Source organism: Polyodon spathula, chromosome 24 (assembly GCF_017654505.1).
Source record: "Polyodon spathula isolate WHYD16114869_AA chromosome 24, ASM1765450v1, whole genome shotgun sequence".
NCBI classification, from domain to species: Eukaryota; Metazoa; Chordata; class Actinopteri; order Acipenseriformes; family Polyodontidae; genus Polyodon; species Polyodon spathula.
The window spans coordinates 12,072,561-12,090,483 of NC_054557.1; the positions used below are offsets into that span (position 1 = coordinate 12,072,561).

Here is a 17,923-nt window from a genome sequence, read left to right on the forward strand (position 1 = left end):
TACTGTTTGCATTTCCTTCTAACTTGCTTTGGTACTCTACTGGCGTGGTTTTGGTGCGTTTTTTTTTTTTTTTTTGCTTTGTTTTAATTATTTTATGTTTAAGATTGCCAGCCTTTGCCATAATTGTTGCTAAAAAAAAATAAAAAAATAAAAAATAATAATATGATTTGTTAGGGCACTGACCGATTTAGCTCAATTCTTACCTATGGTTGAGACAAGGAACTTCAGAAAAAAAGTAAAGGAAAACTGTTTTGAAGCAGTTTTTTTTTCAGTTGAAAATGGTTATTTCACAATTGTTTCATTAAAAAATGACAAGATTCTGTGCCTGTTTTTTATTACTTTTATTCTTTCTGTGCTATAACCTAAATCATATCTTAAAAGAAAAAATATCAAGACATAATCAGCACTGGAAAATGAGGCCAGCAAATTGTGCGTACCTTTCAGTGCAAACTCCCCCACACTTGCTGTAGAACAGACCACCTGAACCTGTGCACACTGTGGAGAGACTACTGCTATTTAGGCAAGGTGACCTGTTGGATATTTGATCTCCTAACTTCATGGAACACAGACATGTTTTTGGTCAGCGTTTTACTAAACAGAACTCATCTGAAAATAAAAACCACACACTGTTTTATGTACAAAATGTTTTATTTAATAAAAAACAGGATTCACTAGTCTGGTATGGGTTTTGTTTTACCATAGTGTCAGTTTTTAAGGATAATGCAGGTTAAACCCTTTTCAGAATTACAAAAAAAAATGTGTGATCGGGTTTGCTTAAAACATATTTAACAAGACATCTGCTGAAACACTGAGTGACATAATATTAGAATACACTGTAAAAGGAATTGGAGGTGCAATATAAAATACCACAAGTACAGTAAAATACAGTGTGTCAGACTGATACAAAAATCACACGGAAGCTTATTGTTGCATATAGACAATACAAAAAAATGCCTGACATTTTTAAACCTGTGCATTTGAAAAAGAACTGTGCTTCTGTCTGTGTCCAGAGAAAAAAATGGTACAGTGAACAAAGTCTGTCCTAAACCTACTGCGTGTGCAGAATTGACCTTCTCCTTTAAGATAATTGTTCCAGTTGCGTAATTTAGCCACAAGGTTGCGCTGTGTGCAATTAGGAAATGCATCACAACTGAAGGCAAATTACAAATATAAATTATACAGGCAAAGGCTTTTAAAAGATGCTTTTGGCCTTTAGAGGGAATGATCAAAGTGGCAGGTAGTAGCCCTTACTAGCTTGAAATACACTGCAGAAAATGGCAACGGTTTCCTATGCTGTACACTGTTCCCTTTGTCAGTTGGTCTGTGGTGGTGATGCAAGGTGTTTGTTCTAAGGAAGCACCAGTGTGTTCCCTTTTCACTGCAGATACAGGTCTCACATGGTTATACACTTCTTTGGAGAATTCGAATCTGCATTTGCTTTCCTTCTGATGCTTTCTGTTGAAACAGAAACAAGAGATACTCAAAGTTTCTATCTGAGGTTAATTACAAAAAGGCATTCTCGTTTAAAGGCAGGACACCGCACTTCAGAGTTTATGAAATGGGGTGACATTTCCACAGGGCATATTACAACCCCTCCCCAGTTTTAAGAATACCTTTTCAACTTTGAAATGATGAAGCGACTGTACATTTTTAAGAGGAGACTAGTTGTTTAACTCCTTCATTATGAAGCCTAAATTATTAATAATGGCATTTAGACCTTTTAAAAAGATACGTTTTCCATTAGCTGAGAAGATTTACAGAATCAGAGTGTGTCTGAGGTGTTTAACTATTAGAGCACAGCGATCTCAGACTTCTTGTGTGTGTTGGAGTTTACATAAGTTAATCATCAGTTCTCATTCTCATGACTCCCTGCTTACCTGCCAAGTCTCTCCTGCTGATTCCAACAAGGCCCTCATACAGCCCTTTGATTGGATTTTCTCCTGCCATGATCACACCATGCAGCCAAATGAGCAGCATTCTATGGCCGTGCTCCTTATGGCTCTTTGTGCCTTTAAACAAACAAACAAAAAAAAAACATGAATTGTACTTTGAATTCTGGCCATCGTGATGGATATTTATTTTTTAAAACTTTTTAAAGTCTTTATTATCAAGCAGAGTGAAGTTCATTTCTGTGCCTTTAGTTTCTGCTGTCTGAGTTGGTATCAAACAAGTGGCTGCATGCAAAGTAATAAAAAAATGTACTTGACATTAATGGATGAAATCTGAGGTTTCTTTTTTATTTTAGCATACATCTACATCACCTCTCTCCTCAATTATTTTTTAATAAATAAAAGCCCCAAATGTTATTCCTAACACAAACAGAAGCAGAGAAGGGAATAAGACTCCCGTTGCACAGCAGTTGGCTCTATTCCTGGTTTTACTATAAGACTTTTACTTAATAAGACTCACTTGTGCTTGTAACCTATACACTGTGGCTAATCAAGCTCATAGTAAAACCTGGAATGGATAAAACTGCTATGCAACAGCAGTCTAATTTCCATACCAGCAGAAGTGTGTAGATTGATTCCTCAGTGCACATTGGCTGTTTCCTGTTTCATCAATGGCCTGTTTTAACCCTTTGTGGTATTTTGTAACTCATTCCTTTAACAGAGTAGCTCACTGAGCGTAAACAGTTAAATGTGAATTACGTCCAGCACATCACTCTGGTATACAGTAATATGCCATTATCTGCTGGACCTCCTACGGTTTGAATGACCCTGAGACTTGTGCTCGGATGAATCTCTTACCAGTCCATTGCTGCTCCATTGCCCTGATGTGGGCCTCAGTGAATTTCCAGTAATGTGCTAATTTCTTCCACTCATTATGTTTGAGGTATTTCGTTGCTAGTCTCCATATTACAGAGCGGATGTGCTGTGTCTCCAGCCTGTGGTCCTGTTTGAAGGTTAAATGTTTTCCCACCCAGGAATCTGAGTCGCTATTAAGATTGTCCTGCAAATCAAATACATTCACTTATTCAAATGTTTAAATACATGTGTTCTTTCTATGGTCTATATATACTATAATACATACATAAGCAATGCCAGTAGTTTTTATAGGTAGTTAATGGTAAGCAGTGTTTTATTAAACTATTACCAATTCTAAACACATCCACAGAGTGGCACAAAGGTTGCACACTATTGTTTAATTAGGAAAATGAACTGCACACAAGCTTACAGCACTTATATTCTGTATTCTCACTATTCAAATGAAGACACTCTCTTATGAATACATTTAAACAGTTCAGGATATCAACCTCTAAAGGCATTATCTGTACTGCTTGTGTAAGTGTTTTTACAATACAAATGCTGGTAATATAAACTACTATTCAAATATGTTGTAAAAGCTTACTTGCATGTAAAACTTTTTTTTTTTCAGTCTTTTAACATAATATATCAATTGATACCTACCTTTTCCCATTTATAAAACCTATCTGCTTTGATAATCATATCCACAAGGTTCACATGGTTCCCTCTTGCAGCTACATCCAGGGAGGTCTTTCCTTGCTAAAATGTAAAAAAAACAAAAACAAAAACAAAAAAAACTGTATTTCTTTAGGTGCTGTACTGCAAACAAACAGCTGGCCATGTTTTATCATTCCACAACTGGTAAGAATCAAAACACAGCACAGTATGTTGTTCTAACAACGGCCACTAGGTGGCGATAAGAGACTGAAAAATAGAGTTGGTTTGCCTGACTTTTCCTAAACAGTATATTCCTTCTGTTTCTTCACATTTGCAGTAACAACCCCTACCCCTTTAGACTGATTAGAAACCGTTTATAAACAAAATAATAAATAATAGAGGAAAAGTGTAGCAATACTGTTTGTATTCAATTTACAAATCACTTACAGGGCTTCTCAAACTCGGTCCTGGGGACCCCCTGTGGCTGCTGGTTTTCGTTCCAACCAAGCTCTCAACTAATTAACTAGACCCTTAATTGAACTGATAATTTGCTTAATTTAGATCTTTTTACTTGTTTTCAGCTCTTGAACAATTGCATATTTCACGTTAGCTATAACATTTGATAAGTAACTTGAACTGCAACTGTTTAAGAGCTGAAAACAAGTAAAAAAGTCTAATTAAGCAAACCTGTTCAGTTAAGGGTCTAGTTAAGTAACTGAGAGCTCGGTTGGAATGAAAACCAGCAGCCACCGGGGGTCCCCAGAACCGAGTCTGAGAAGCCCTGTTCTAGATTAAATTAAAATGATGACACATGAATTGGACCCGAGTAGCTATTAACTCCACATTCTGATCAACAGGGCAGCCGATCCCTCAGCACGGTACTGTTTCCATTGCATTACCTTGTCAAGCAGTTTTAAATTGACACCAGCTATAAGAATCATTTCAGCGATGTCTTGCCTCCCATGTTCTGCTGCTATGTGAAGGGCTGTCTGCTGCCTCTGTGAACAACAGGAGCAAACACGATCATACTCCTGGGAACACGGCAGAAAACTAACAGATGAACTATGATCCTCATGCTCAGCACTTGGGAAGAGAGAAATCAGTGTGACTCAGATTGGCTTCTTAACTGTATTTTCTAATGAAGCGTTACTGATATACTGCAACATAATGGCTTCTATGGCATTACTGAATTAACTGTGACATTCAAACAAATGAATCATAATTGATTAAAAACTTAAAGCTGTTTTCTCTTCAGAGCTGTATGTAACAAGTCTTGAGTGTAGCATATACATGCAATATTTATACTGTACAATAAAGAAGAAGCAGCACGCTTACATTGTCAGCAATGTCAAGGTCACATTCGGCATCAATGAGGATTTTCAGTGCCGCTGGGAAGTTGTTGAGCACAGCGATGTGAACAGCAGTGGCATGTTGCTGCACAAACAGATTTTGCAGTAAGTTATTATGGCAGTTATATGGGGGGGGGGGGGGGGGGGATGAGCTATTACCACCTGAGAAATCTTTCATTTCGTTTCTTGAAATGGAATGAAAAATACTATATTGGTGAAAGAGCAAGTTATATTTTAAGATTTCATTCATTCATCCATCCCTGTGTTTCTCTCCACTGACGTTTTAGTTATCAAGTTAAGGAACTATTTGTTTCAGTAGGTTGGTTTCAGCAGGTTGGTTTCAGCAGGTTGTATGGACAAATAGAAGTGATTTTGACCCCCCTTTTCAGATCTGATATGTATCAGCAAAGTTAAACTAGGTTAGAGATGTCATTATTTATTTGTGCATGATGGTAATAAAACCTGGATTTTGTCATTTTAAACTATGTATCTTTCTTCCACAAATGATCTGGTTTTATGGCTTGGCCCAAAAGACTGTACTTACATAGTTAACAGCATCTGTGCTGACACCTCCTTCAACGAGCAGCCTTATGACTTTCTCAAAACCATGAAATGCAGCGTAATGTAAGGCAGTCATATTTCTCTAGAAATAGAAAGGAGATGTGAAGATTAATTAGGGAATATACAGTCAGTCAAGTCAAGCACTTACTGGTCATTAAAAATAGACCCCTATTCACAGTCACCAGCTGGAATTACAAGTCATACAAGTTACTAAGCACCTTAGAAAATGATGTAGCTTACATCTGTTTGAACATTAATGTCGCAGCAGGAATCTAACAGCAGTTTAACACACTCATAGTGGCCTCCGTCAGCGGCCAAGTGCAGAGCTGTCAACCCTTCCTGGAGAAACGGAAAAGAAAGCATTAAACCACAGCCAGTAAACGAGTTCTAATTAGTGCTACAATCCAGGAACAGTGGAACACAAGAAGGCTATTGTCTGAGTGCACTTGAAAGGACCGCATTGCCATTCTTCATTTATGGAAGTATTGTATGGCATTCTTAAAAGCAGCTTCATTCATAGTCGCAGGAAGTATGAAACACTGACAAGTCACTCTAACAGTGATTCACTGCAGGCCTATACAGAGCTATTAGGAACTTACAATGTTCTTTTCATCGATATCCACTCCAGTTTCCACAATTTTCTGCAGCACCTCAGCATGTCCGTTCTTTGCTGCTAAGTGCAGGGCTGTGTTCTGGTCCTGCAGAGAACCAACACAGAACAGGTTTGCATGCATGTAAAAATCCTCTTTCAACACGTTACAGCAAATAGCCCTCTGAAGACGTTGGTGCTGCCTTCTTTTAAGAGGTGTCAGCCTGTGTGACTGGTCATCTTTTCAGACTGATACACCTTACCAAGTAACACCTTCCTAGGTGTACAAATCCAGGGATGTTCAACAGAAATATGAAATACTATACCATTCATGACAATGACGCACTGTGAGTAGCATTGCTGACAATGCAATATTATACTGTGCTTACATACGGCTAGTCAAAAAGGCAGGCGTCTTCTTACATTTAGTTCAGTTCTACAGACTGAAAACACATTACACAGATGAAAAGAAACCTTACAGGACCTCTTTTATTCACTCACTGCCAGCAGTACAACAATGCACAACACAGTGTTGCCCATTAGAGCTGCCTGCTGAGAAACTATAACTAAAGTATAGGGTTTAGATGTTATCATGGATGAGCCAACAGGGGAATGCTGTGCAGATCAGTGTTACAGAATACTGGTATTCCTGTAATTCTCAGAACACACAGGAACTGGTGCAGATAAATAATCTATTGTTTTAAGGAAGATTCCCCAACAGTTGCACTGAAAAGGAAAAGTCCACCGATCAGTAAGAATGTGCACTAACCAGTTCATGCAAGGCTTGCATTTGTTTTAGAAAGGATATTTATTTGCTGTGTATATTCCTAGTTTCACAGACCCTGGCCAGTAGACATTTAAACATCCAAACAAGCTCCCAACAAGGCATCAGCCAAAATGGCAAACTGTTGTGGTAACATTCGGAGCCCTTTTATCACATTGTGTATATACCTGTATACAGTACACCACCTCGTATCACAATACCCCTTGGGTGGGGAGTGCAGAACATTGAGGTACAACTTAAACTCAGTAAAGAAGGCTGGCATTTTGCCTTTATTTGTGTATTAAAATTAGCACAAGACTTGGAAACAGTGTGGGCTTTGCATGTTTGGATTGGAATCTCCTCTAATTTGAGAGCATCATGTTGCAATAGTAAGTTGTGTACCCCTTAGTGTTTTTACCTTGTCTTTCAGCCCATGTGTGCATCCAGAGCCAATGAGAAACTCCACCACTTCCAGCTGACCGTGCTCTGCAGCCAGGTGGAACGCGGTTCTGCCCACCTGTGAACAAACCCACATGACAACGGAATTCAGAGTCTCAACAGCTAAATGCACTGACTATGAACAACAGCATGAAAAACTATATGAAGCCCCTAATTACATACAACAACTAACAAAAATCCACAGCAACTAGAAAACCCTTTCCTTTGCTAAGCAATTAAAACCTTAAATTACCCAAGAGAGTGGTCTAATTGCATGCCATTTTAACCAGCCTGTATTAAAGGCTGTTTGTTCAGCTTACATGTTCAAATTACTGCTGGGCATCATATTCTGGGAAAACATTTTCTTTATTATGTTCTGTGGATAAACCACCAATTAAACATTCCTATCTGTCTGTGTTACTCAAGTGCCTGCCTATACAGAAACATGATGAAAGGCATGCTGACAGCTGTAACCCACGACCCTTGTTCACAGCATTCGAGACCGAATGGGGTTATTGAAGAAGAAAGCAATCCCTAATGCAAGTCATCAAGTGGACGAGTGAAGCTGTGGCAACAGAAAAGATGAAATGAAAAATGCTCTGCTGCTGCTCCCCCAGTCTCATCATATCTGATTGAAACACACTGTATTCATCAGTGGTGCTGTCAGTGCTGACAAACATGCCAATACAAATATAATCATTTACAAATAAAATCCATTCGCCCCAATTAATCCCTGCTTCTCTGACACTCAACATCAAGAATAGTAGTGAGTATTTCAGTGTGCAATACCACCTTCACAACTACAAACAGTCTGGTAGAAGGGGTAGTGTGTGTGTGTGTAGGGGGTGAGGTGGGGTGGGGTGGGGTGGGGCGGTAAGATTATGGTTAGGGGTTATCTCAATCTAACATTTACCCCCCCGCCCTGCTTCCCCCCTCTATGTATTTCTGATGTAGATGTATTTCTGTTGTGGCTAAAATGAGCCGATCCCTAGATGTGTCACAAACTGCTTCAGAAGCAGCCCTCTACACTCCCACAGACAGGAGGAAGGCAATCCCATCGAAAGAGCTGCATCATGTTTCTCGTGTTTGTGTGCATGTGCTTCAGCACTGGCTCGTCCATTAACAACATAAAGATCTATTTGTACAGTGCAGGATCAGGATTTGCTTGGGCAAACAGTCTAGCAAAACCAAGCATGAAAACCCACCCAACAGATGCAAATCAAAGAACATGGACTCGTTTCCTTTCATTTCATTTGCCTGCATTAAACCTTTTCAACTTACTGGAAGCTGGAAACAATGCGTTTGAGTTATCACCGACTGCTCTGCTATGTTATTAATAGGAACCAGATGTGATGTCTGTGCTTATGTAAAGAATGTTGAAATCATTACAGCTGCCATGGGAAACAGAATGATGTGTATGTAGGTATTTTATAACTGGGATTATGAGTTGTACAAACACCTCCCTGTGTTTAGCATCTCCCCTGCTATAATGTAGTCTGCTATGCTTGTTCGTGTTTCAGCTGGCTCCAAGCTAACTCATTGAACACCAAGGACTGTTATAAGTTCATTTTGATTAAGGAAATCAATTTTTTGGTGTTGAGTTTTCATAGGAAACCTAAAAGAACATTTAAAGACCTACAAAAAAAAGTTTTTTTGTAAAGTACCCTTTTGTGCTAGTACAACGAAGAGTGGGTAAGCCTCTTTTGAAAACAACCCCTCAGAATGGGATCTGTATTTTTACTGCCCTATTTACAGCAGAGAGAGCAGCCTTGTCCCTGACTTTAGCCCCCTGCTCCTTGCCCTACATCAACACTCAGCAACTATGTAACCCAACACACAACTTCAATGTACACAGCATACTTGGTTTAAACAATATGTATATTTAGGTTGCATGAAAAGTTTTCACCTTGTCAACTTTATCGAGACGCACATCCTCCAGGTCCTCCATAATGAACTCCATGACCTTTATGTGACCTCTCTGGGCGGCACAGTGCAGTATATTCAACCCATTCTAGAGGAAATAGATAAACAAGTTAAGGCAGATAGAATGAATGAAATTGTCACACAACGCTTGCATACAACTGTCATAATGCTCTTGCGTTATTCGTTTTAGGACAGAAATACAACTACTTTGTTTAGGTTTCTAATGATAACCATCTCACTTTGTTTTCACAGTTGATCTTCGCTCCAGCGTTCACAAGGATCTGAAGGATCTTGGAATGACCAAACCAGGAAGCCAGGAGAACGGCATTCATACCAAACTGTGGGGAAGCATGAATAAACATCCTGGTTAGTATGCTTCAGCTACAACACAGCAGTGTTTCAGTGAGGAGGGTTGTGTTCCGTGACTGCGTCAGTGTACTGGAACCTACAGCATTTTATCAACGTAGCAGTGTGCTGCTAATTCCGCTTTGCTGTTGGAACCAGAAATCCCATTTTGTAAATTGTCTTTGTTTCTTGTTTGAATACCAAATTATCTTAGCTTCCTCTTCCATTTGAATCTGCTTGCCAAAGCATCACTCGGGTAAACCAGACAGGCTATTTAGTGCTAATCCTTTTAGCACCTGGAGGTTATAATCAATCTATTGCATGACTGCTGGTAGTGTATGCAGACGTCAAAGACTTCCAGAGTGCAATAATCAGACAGAACTTTGCATTACTGATCTCCTTAACTAAACAGAATAGCACAGCATCATTTAACTACTCGCAGAGTGCAACCACCACTGTCATCAAAGGAGCAATAATGTGTGCCAAGCAAACATCTTCCACCTTACACAAACTAACAATGACAAGGGTATGGGATTAATGTGCAAATACACTGGGCTGGCAGATACCCCATTCACCGTAATGCCAGCGCTGAATATTATATTGGCCAATTTTCTTCTCTACTCCTTGGTAGAGAGGCAACATTTAGAATGTGGTTGTTTCTCATTAACTTTAACAGCTGTGTTTTTTGGGTTTTTTTCCCAGCCAAATCTCTTGACTTCCAATGATATGAAAAGAGCCATGTGTACTGCCTATGTAAGAACACAAAGATACACACTGCCCTCCAACAAGAACTAGGTCTGTATTGTGGTGGTACGATTGGTGGAGGGCAGCGTCACACAGTGCATCTATATTTTACCTCCTGTGTATCTATTTGCTCTACACCAATGGGCACATTTTAATTTAAAAACAAAGAAATATAATACAGAATATTGATATTTAAGAAATATACAGTTGTTGTCCAAAGTTAAGAAAACAGCCATCAATCGCTACTAGAAAGTATTTGGGGTTTTAAAGATAGGTTTCCAAATGTCAAGAGAAGTCTATTGTCTATGACAGAGCCCCACATCTCGGATGGCTGGCTCCTGTGTGATCAGTACACACTCCTGTGCTGACAGTGACGGCACTGTGGAATAGATACCTACGCTGTCTTCATCGTCCACCCCAGCGTCATGCTCCAGCAGCATCCGCAGGGCCTGCTCGTGACCCGCTCCTGCCGCCCAGTGCAGGGCCGTTCTGTCTCTCTGGAGAAAGAGAGACTCTAATTCAGCACTGTGTAGAGAATGCATGGCCCTTGAACACAGGGGAGCTGGGCTTCAATTCACAAGCACCAATTGCACTGCATGTTTACAGGATTCGAGCCATGAATGTAAATTACTAAATTATATTTATATATAAAGATTAACTGCTGGGGAACACCTTGTAGGAACCAAACCCTGTCACAACTGGGGGTATGGCTCACATAACATGAGAACACAATATAACTACTTGCAAAAGAAGGCTGTGTGCTGTGTACTGTATGCCCTGGTAAGAGTAGGAAGGTCCAAGCATTGATCATAGAGAACCTAATTACAGCACCGGGCCTAGTACAAGAATAATGACACGTTGAAAAGTGTTAAAATGAAAAAGCATAGCATTAGTAGAAAAGTATTATTTTAACAACAGTAACATTTCGCAGACACTGCTAATTTAACTCACATCCTCTGCTTCAAGCAGCAGTAATAAAACACTGCTCCTAACTTTATTTCCCAGTTCCGTCTGCTGTATAATTTATTAAAACAAACATTTACAGAGCTGCCTTCTAAATTCATATGGAGCCTGTCCTTCGATCCTCTGCCTTTCCGGTACATCATCACATTTTAATAAAGCAAGCAAAGAGAGTCCTGCATCTGACCAGGGATGCACCTGCAAAGAGCCTGTCTTTCAATCCTTCAGCTCGTTTGTTATCCCGCTGGCTTCGGCAGCAAGACAAACACAAGCCGAGCTGACAGGAATGAAAACACTGGGAATCTGCAGCGCCGAACATGGGGTGATTCATGCAAGCAAACATTTCCTCTAGGTTCCTCTCTGTAAGGTCACATCCTGTTGCTGAAACATAAGTCTGCATATTGCAGACACGGCGGATGCTAGCATTAAAGCAACAGGGCACTTTTGTCAGGACCGGACATATTTTGGTTATTAAATTGCAGTCAGATTATACACCATTTAGTCATCTTTTTTTATTCTTTCCAATTTCAGTAAATATAATATGCATTATTGCTGTCATAATATTTATTTCATTTAAAGACAGGTTCTGTCCTGATTCTTTGCATTTTAATGCCTGCTTCAAAGCACATGTGACTTTCCCAAATCTGCTAAAGCTATTCTTTGCAATTTTACGTATGGTGAAAAAAATAAGAATCGATTTACAATTGTTAGTTTCAACCCTTTTTTTAACTATCTAATTTGGGATCCTCATTAATTATGTCTAGAGCTGTCAACACTTGGGTCCTACACTGTTCCAAGTGACGAGAAATTAAACAAGCCTGTCATAACACTGAAGAACACATTTCTTCATTATGGAACACGTTATTGCTGCTGAAATCACCCCCCATTAAGTGTGTTATTGTTGGCCTTGGATTTGAACCTGATTTTGGGATATTCTTAATGACATTCAAACTCAAAACATTTGAACAGCAACACTCTCAGTGCCAACCATTACAGAACAACACATGGGAAGGTTGTACAGTAGACTGATTTTACTTTGCCAAATAGGAAAAGTAAAAAAACATTACTGATCAGTTAATGAACTCTATCGATTCTGTCAGCATGCTGTGCGAGGGATCCTGCTGAAGCACTGACATTGTTTTTGGCCTTGATGTCCACCCCTCTCCTCATCAGCTCAAGCATCCTCTCAGTGTCATTCCTTCTAGCTGCATCGTGGAAGTCCTTTTCTGAGCGAAGCACTTGAATAAAGACAAAGATACCAATTTGAAATGGCTTTTGCACAAAACATAAAAGAACAATAACTACTTAAGCGTGCACTGTATTTATTTATTTATTTTTTTAACTCAGAAGGACAATTGCCCCCCCCCTGCCTTTTTGTGTAAAAAAATTCTGCCTTCGAGAATAACAAATCACTACCAATTATAAATGCAATTTCCAAGAACATGAAAAATACAATACCCTATCCACTAGGTTAGTCTTATAAACAGTGCACAACAGTACATTGCCAAATAATAACTACATCATTATATAAATATATTCACTTTTGAGTTATCATTGATAACTTCTTTTACATTGCCAGCTCAATATATTGATTATTCTCCTTATTGCATAACCAGTTCAACATTAAAATTTTTCTCAGAAGGATAAACTTTGAACGCACGCATTTCCACACATAATTATGAGGCCTATTTATCAGGACACTAACATCCAGGCCTCAGGGTTTAGCTTTCAAAACGACCACAAACTAAAACAACAGAAACAAGTTAATTCAGCCAGCCTGCAGTTTGGTCTCAAGTTGCTAACAACAGTTCCTGAGAATACAATAAAACAAACATTGTGCTGAATGGGCCGGGGTCAATTATTATTTCCAGCTATCAAAAACAAAAGGATGATATATTTCTGCACCTGTATTGTTTAACTGTTACCATGGTAGCGGCGTGCTTTTCAGATTAAGGTATCTGCACACTTTTTAATAGTGTGGATTTACCCCAAGTGACTTTATGCATGGGCTATAGCAATAAATTACAATAAAACGTTTTCCATATAAGATTACATAATAATAAAAAAAAATAATTGAGAAATATCAATTTTAACTTGCATTCCACCTTAGATAACAATGCTAAACTTTTTTTTTTTTTTTTTTTTTTTTTTTTTTTTATACTACCAGGTAAAAATCAATTCAATAAAGTTATTCCGAGTTCATATACAGGCACACCGTGTATGGAATGTATCTCTGGCACACACGAAAGATAACGGGCAGAAATCGCTACCTCAAATTTGCTTACATGTTCGTGCAATTCAATACAAGCTATGCATAGTATGGTTAGGTTTAAACACAATGCAAATGCGTCATTGTCAACGGAGGCAGTGTGTAAGCAGAGGGACGTACCGTATAATATCAATAACGATATATAACATAGCAAAGACTTAACGCACTCCAGTCATGAGCATCGACGCTGTTTATGATAAGAATTGAGTATTCGGACAACACACACAGCACTGATTACACGCACTTGTCTGTTTGCTAACTGGGGTACACACGCACTGATCTTTTTTGTAATAATAAAAAATATGGTTTTATTATGTCAAATGTTATTGCACAAAAATGCATCTCTAACATTAGATTCTTGCAGACTTGAATTGAAATAAAGCCACAGCCCACATTTCAGTGGTCCTTTATGTCCAAGGTAAGGAGTGAACCAATACGGTTTGAAAATACAATAGCACACCCCACTCTAAAGCCACCATAATATAAAGTATAACAAAAGTCAGCTTTTTTTAAATATATATATATATATATATATATATATATATATATATATATATATATATATATATATATATATATATAAACGACGTGATACTTACAAATGTCATCTTCCGATGCTAATTCGTCCCCCATGGTTGCTGCAAATTGTAATATTTGAAAATCAAGCCTGTGGCATTGTTCCTTCTCGTGCCAGCAGAACACCGTTCAGTTTGTTGATGCCGAATAGAGGCACTCCTGACGGGAACATATACATCCGGGTGTTGGGCAGTCCTGCCCACTGTGCTGTTTCTGTGGTTCGGCACTGTTTGTTACTTGCTGTGTCAGATGACAAGGTATGTGCATTATTTATGCAGTAAATAATGCATGTTCTATTGCAATAGATTTTGTAGCTTTTTGTGTAAACGCACATGTGTATTTGCTGCAGTCAAGGGAGGACGAACAGGTTCTTTCCATTTGTAATTCTAACGGTTTTGTTTTCAAGTGTGTTGCTGAAACATTAATTCACCGGTCAGTTAATTAAATACGCAGTTGTAGCTGTCTTTTCAACAAAACCTTACCACTGTGAATTTACCGCTTAAATTTGCAGATTACCATGCATTGCTCTATCGTGTGTTGTGCTGTGCTATGATTTCCCTAATACCATACTGGATTACTGCACTGGCATGTACCCGACTGTGATGGAGTGCCAGCCTGGCCCCTCTAGTTTGTGATTTGTATTGTTTGTTTTGGATCGGCAGGGAGGGGGTTAAATTCCTCCAAGCCAAATACATGTGATTGAGTCTGCAGGGTGGATCTGTGAGTAAATGAGTTCGTGTGAGGAATGTGTGGAATGTGCTTGGACTAATGAGGTGTTAATTAATCAATTAATCCAGGCACCTGTATAAAAGGAGAGTGGTTAGGAGTGTTAGTTGGTGAGTGTATCCCGTCTCTTTAACCCATTCAGTGCCACTGTCCTAATTTATTATGAAAACTTTAATTGTGTTACCTGCCAATGTTACGTCTCAAATTACAAAAACACAGCTTGTGATCTGATTTTTTTCAAAGGAAATGATTTGGTACTTAATGGGTTAATAGGTGTACAATATTTTTCTTAATAAGAATTTCGTTTTTTTTTTATATTTTGAAAGAAAAAAACACACAACAGTAATATTCCAGTTTCAACCAAGCAGTTCCCTTATCAATAAGCTAAAACAGGTAACGTTTCAATTTAATATTAGAAGCACAAAGCTACCCTTGTACAAAAGAGTAGTATATTGAAGTATACTATACATGTACTTACATGTAGTATACTATACATGTACTTACATGTACTTAGATATACTAAGATTGTAATTTAAATATACTTGTATTATACTTGGGCATAGTATACTTAAGAGTTAGCATACTTTAAGTATGTTACAATACTATTCACATACATTTTAATACCTCCTTTGAACTTATATGGAGTATTCTTATTAAGGAGTATAATTTTATATTGTATCTAAAAAGTAGTCTCACTAAATGTGAGTCTAATTTGCTTTAATGGTGAAGCACCCAAATAAATGCTCAGATACAGGTTAACATAATAATAATAATAATAATAATAATAATAATAATAATAATAATTATTATTATTATTATTATTATTATTATTATTATTATTATTATTATTATTTTAAGTACCTAAAGTGTTTTTAGTACCTAAAGTGTTTAGGTCTATGAGTCTATAAGGTGTTTATAATAGAGCTCACTGCTGGGATGTATTGCTGTTGGCCTTGGGAGAAACATTTCATTTCATCCCTGGTATATGAGATATACCACGAATATAGTGAACATAAGTAGGTTTTATCCTGACAGAATTGGTGTGGTAGACTTGAGAAGTAGGTACTGTATTTCCATTTGTTGGCAGTGTGGTTCTTTGTCAAAAACAATAACTCTGAACAGTACAATACAATTGCTCATGTGACTTTTTAAGAAAGAAGTGAAATGATTGTGTATGAAAAAAACTATCCCACAAGGCACCCAGGTGCCTCTCCCTTTAAAGCGCTCGCGGTTAAAACAAACCCAGAACTCTTAGCTGCTCTGCACATCCACCCGCTATCACTGTTGGTCTCTCATGTACATTTTTGAAAGAAACAGAACATGAGTTTTCATTTTTTAAATGGTATCTGGTACTATACTAGTTCAAATAAATATCTAGTTTCAAGCCTTACTGTCAGTAGTCTTGTACTTCCTTGGTCCTGGTGGGTGAAATTGTTTGGTGTCCTCAGCTTAGTGCACAATGACACCTGAGTACCATAGAATTCAGCAGCATTATCACTCTGCTTGAGAGAGGAGCAGGGCTGAATGTGAAGGCGGGGTTCTGGTCTGGACTGAGGTGCGTTACTGAGCTCAGAGTGATTGAAGCCAGTGCCACTGTCCATTAAAAAACAACTGTGTTATTAAATAAGCAAGCTCACAGCTTGCTTATTTAATAACACAGCTCACCAGCAAGAAACAGTATTTGAAGTGCTCCTTGCACCAAAGATTATTATTATTATTATTATTATTATTATTATTATTATTATTATTATTATCGAATGTGATTCAAATTGTTATAATTTAGGTAATTCCATATTAAAGCATGAAAGGTTAACAATGGTTCATTGGTGTAGCAATATGCTCTTGCAAACAATGGATATCCAGTGTGTTCATTTTCTAATGGGAGAGAAAGTCAAATGCTTACTGCAGCAAGCTTTATTCCACAAGAGGGAACCATTTCCCCATGTCTTTATAGCAGGGCAGACAACTACTGCTGGCGCTCAGATCAAGCATTGCACCTCCAGACCCACGCTGGTCCTTCACGCAGAGGGGGATAGACATGCGGCACCCTGGTTCTGGGACTGCCACATCATACCAAAGCATTGCATCTATAATACATTTTTTATTAGAGCGAGGCCATCCTGGACATCCTGTCATGTCAGTCGCCATTAGATGGCAGCTGTAAGATGTAACTTTGTAACTATAACGTGCCTTAATAATGACAGATGCAGGACTTGATTACTCATCACCTGTTACTGTTTAAATTATTTTGTGTTTGCAGTCACTGTGTGAATGAAGCTAAATGACTGGATATATATTTATAGCATAAGCTATATTATAACCCAGGATCAAGCTTAGCAAAAGCTTGAAGACTTAACCATGATGAAGGTTGGTTTTCCTTTTTGTACACTGGCCCATTTGCACTTGCTTGGTTTCAGCAATACACTTGATTATTTAACATTTCTCCTTTTCCAGAAAGTGTGTACGTACTGTAATGCAGCGGCACAGGACAGATTAAAGGAGCTGAAGGACTCCTATCACAAAACGACGCCAGGGGATTCCAGCACAGGAATGAATTATGGATGAAATGGTCCTTGTGCTGCAGGAGTGTGGCAAAGAGATTGTTGTTCTAATAAACTGCATCCATTGCTGTATTTCATAGTTTATAAATATTTACAAGAAGCGTGATGAAATGCTCGGAATCTGCTGTCAGGAGTTTTTTTTATGACCTCTGTTATAAGCTGCAGTTTGTCAAAATCATGTTCAGTTTTGCACTAATAAAAAAGCCCTTGGTGTCTGTTTACTACATGCGGCCATAGTTAAGCATTCTGTGCACTCTTCTTAATCAGAAAATAGACCTCGGTCAACAATCCAGTCTATATTATTATTCCTCCCCCTTTGAAAGCTAATTGCCTGTATATTATCCTGTGAGCCAAATATGAACACTTGAATGAAGTCATAAATGAAAAACTTTTGGGCCTGTTCTTTGGCAGTAATGAAACCAACCAGTCCATCAAAGTTCTTGGGGTTCTTTGACTGTGGAGAAAAGTATACTAAGATATATTTGCAAGATAATTTAGCAACCTTCCCATGCTTTCCCAATGCTTGTAGCCTCAGTGGTTTGCCATGGTTACCTCATCTCTTTGGGGTTTTTTTGTGCTTGGCTGTGCTTTGCCATGCTTTCAATCCACCTTGCTGTGCTTTTACCATGTGGTAAACGTCTATGAAGATTATATCCTTCAGAACTGTTCAGACTGTCACTGGTTTTAACCTCAGAATGCAGGTTTGAATATTATTCAG

The 17,923-nt window shown here is 38.4% G+C and overlaps 1 protein-coding gene across 1 annotated transcript; it reads right to left on the reverse strand.

Annotated features, from left to right (window-relative positions):
• Window positions 1–57: 57 nt before the first annotated feature.
• LOC121299248 (ankyrin repeat and death domain-containing protein 1A-like) lies at window positions 58–14,113 on the reverse strand. Its single transcript, XM_041226911.1, has 15 exons — window positions 13,942–14,113; window positions 12,208–12,311; window positions 10,512–10,610; window positions 9,264–9,362; window positions 9,008–9,112; window positions 7,082–7,180; window positions 5,911–6,009; window positions 5,552–5,650; window positions 5,295–5,393; window positions 4,737–4,835; window positions 4,301–4,399; window positions 3,408–3,503; window positions 2,748–2,949; window positions 1,878–2,009; window positions 58–1,455 (listed from the first exon to the last, which is right to left on the reverse strand). The coding sequence occupies exons 1-15, from the start codon at window positions 13,973–13,975 to the stop codon at window positions 1,394–1,396; spliced, it is 1,527 nt and encodes a 508-aa protein (XP_041082845.1). The 5' UTR covers window positions 13,976–14,113; the 3' UTR covers window positions 58–1,393.
• Between the last annotated feature and the right edge of the window lie 3,810 nt (window positions 14,114–17,923).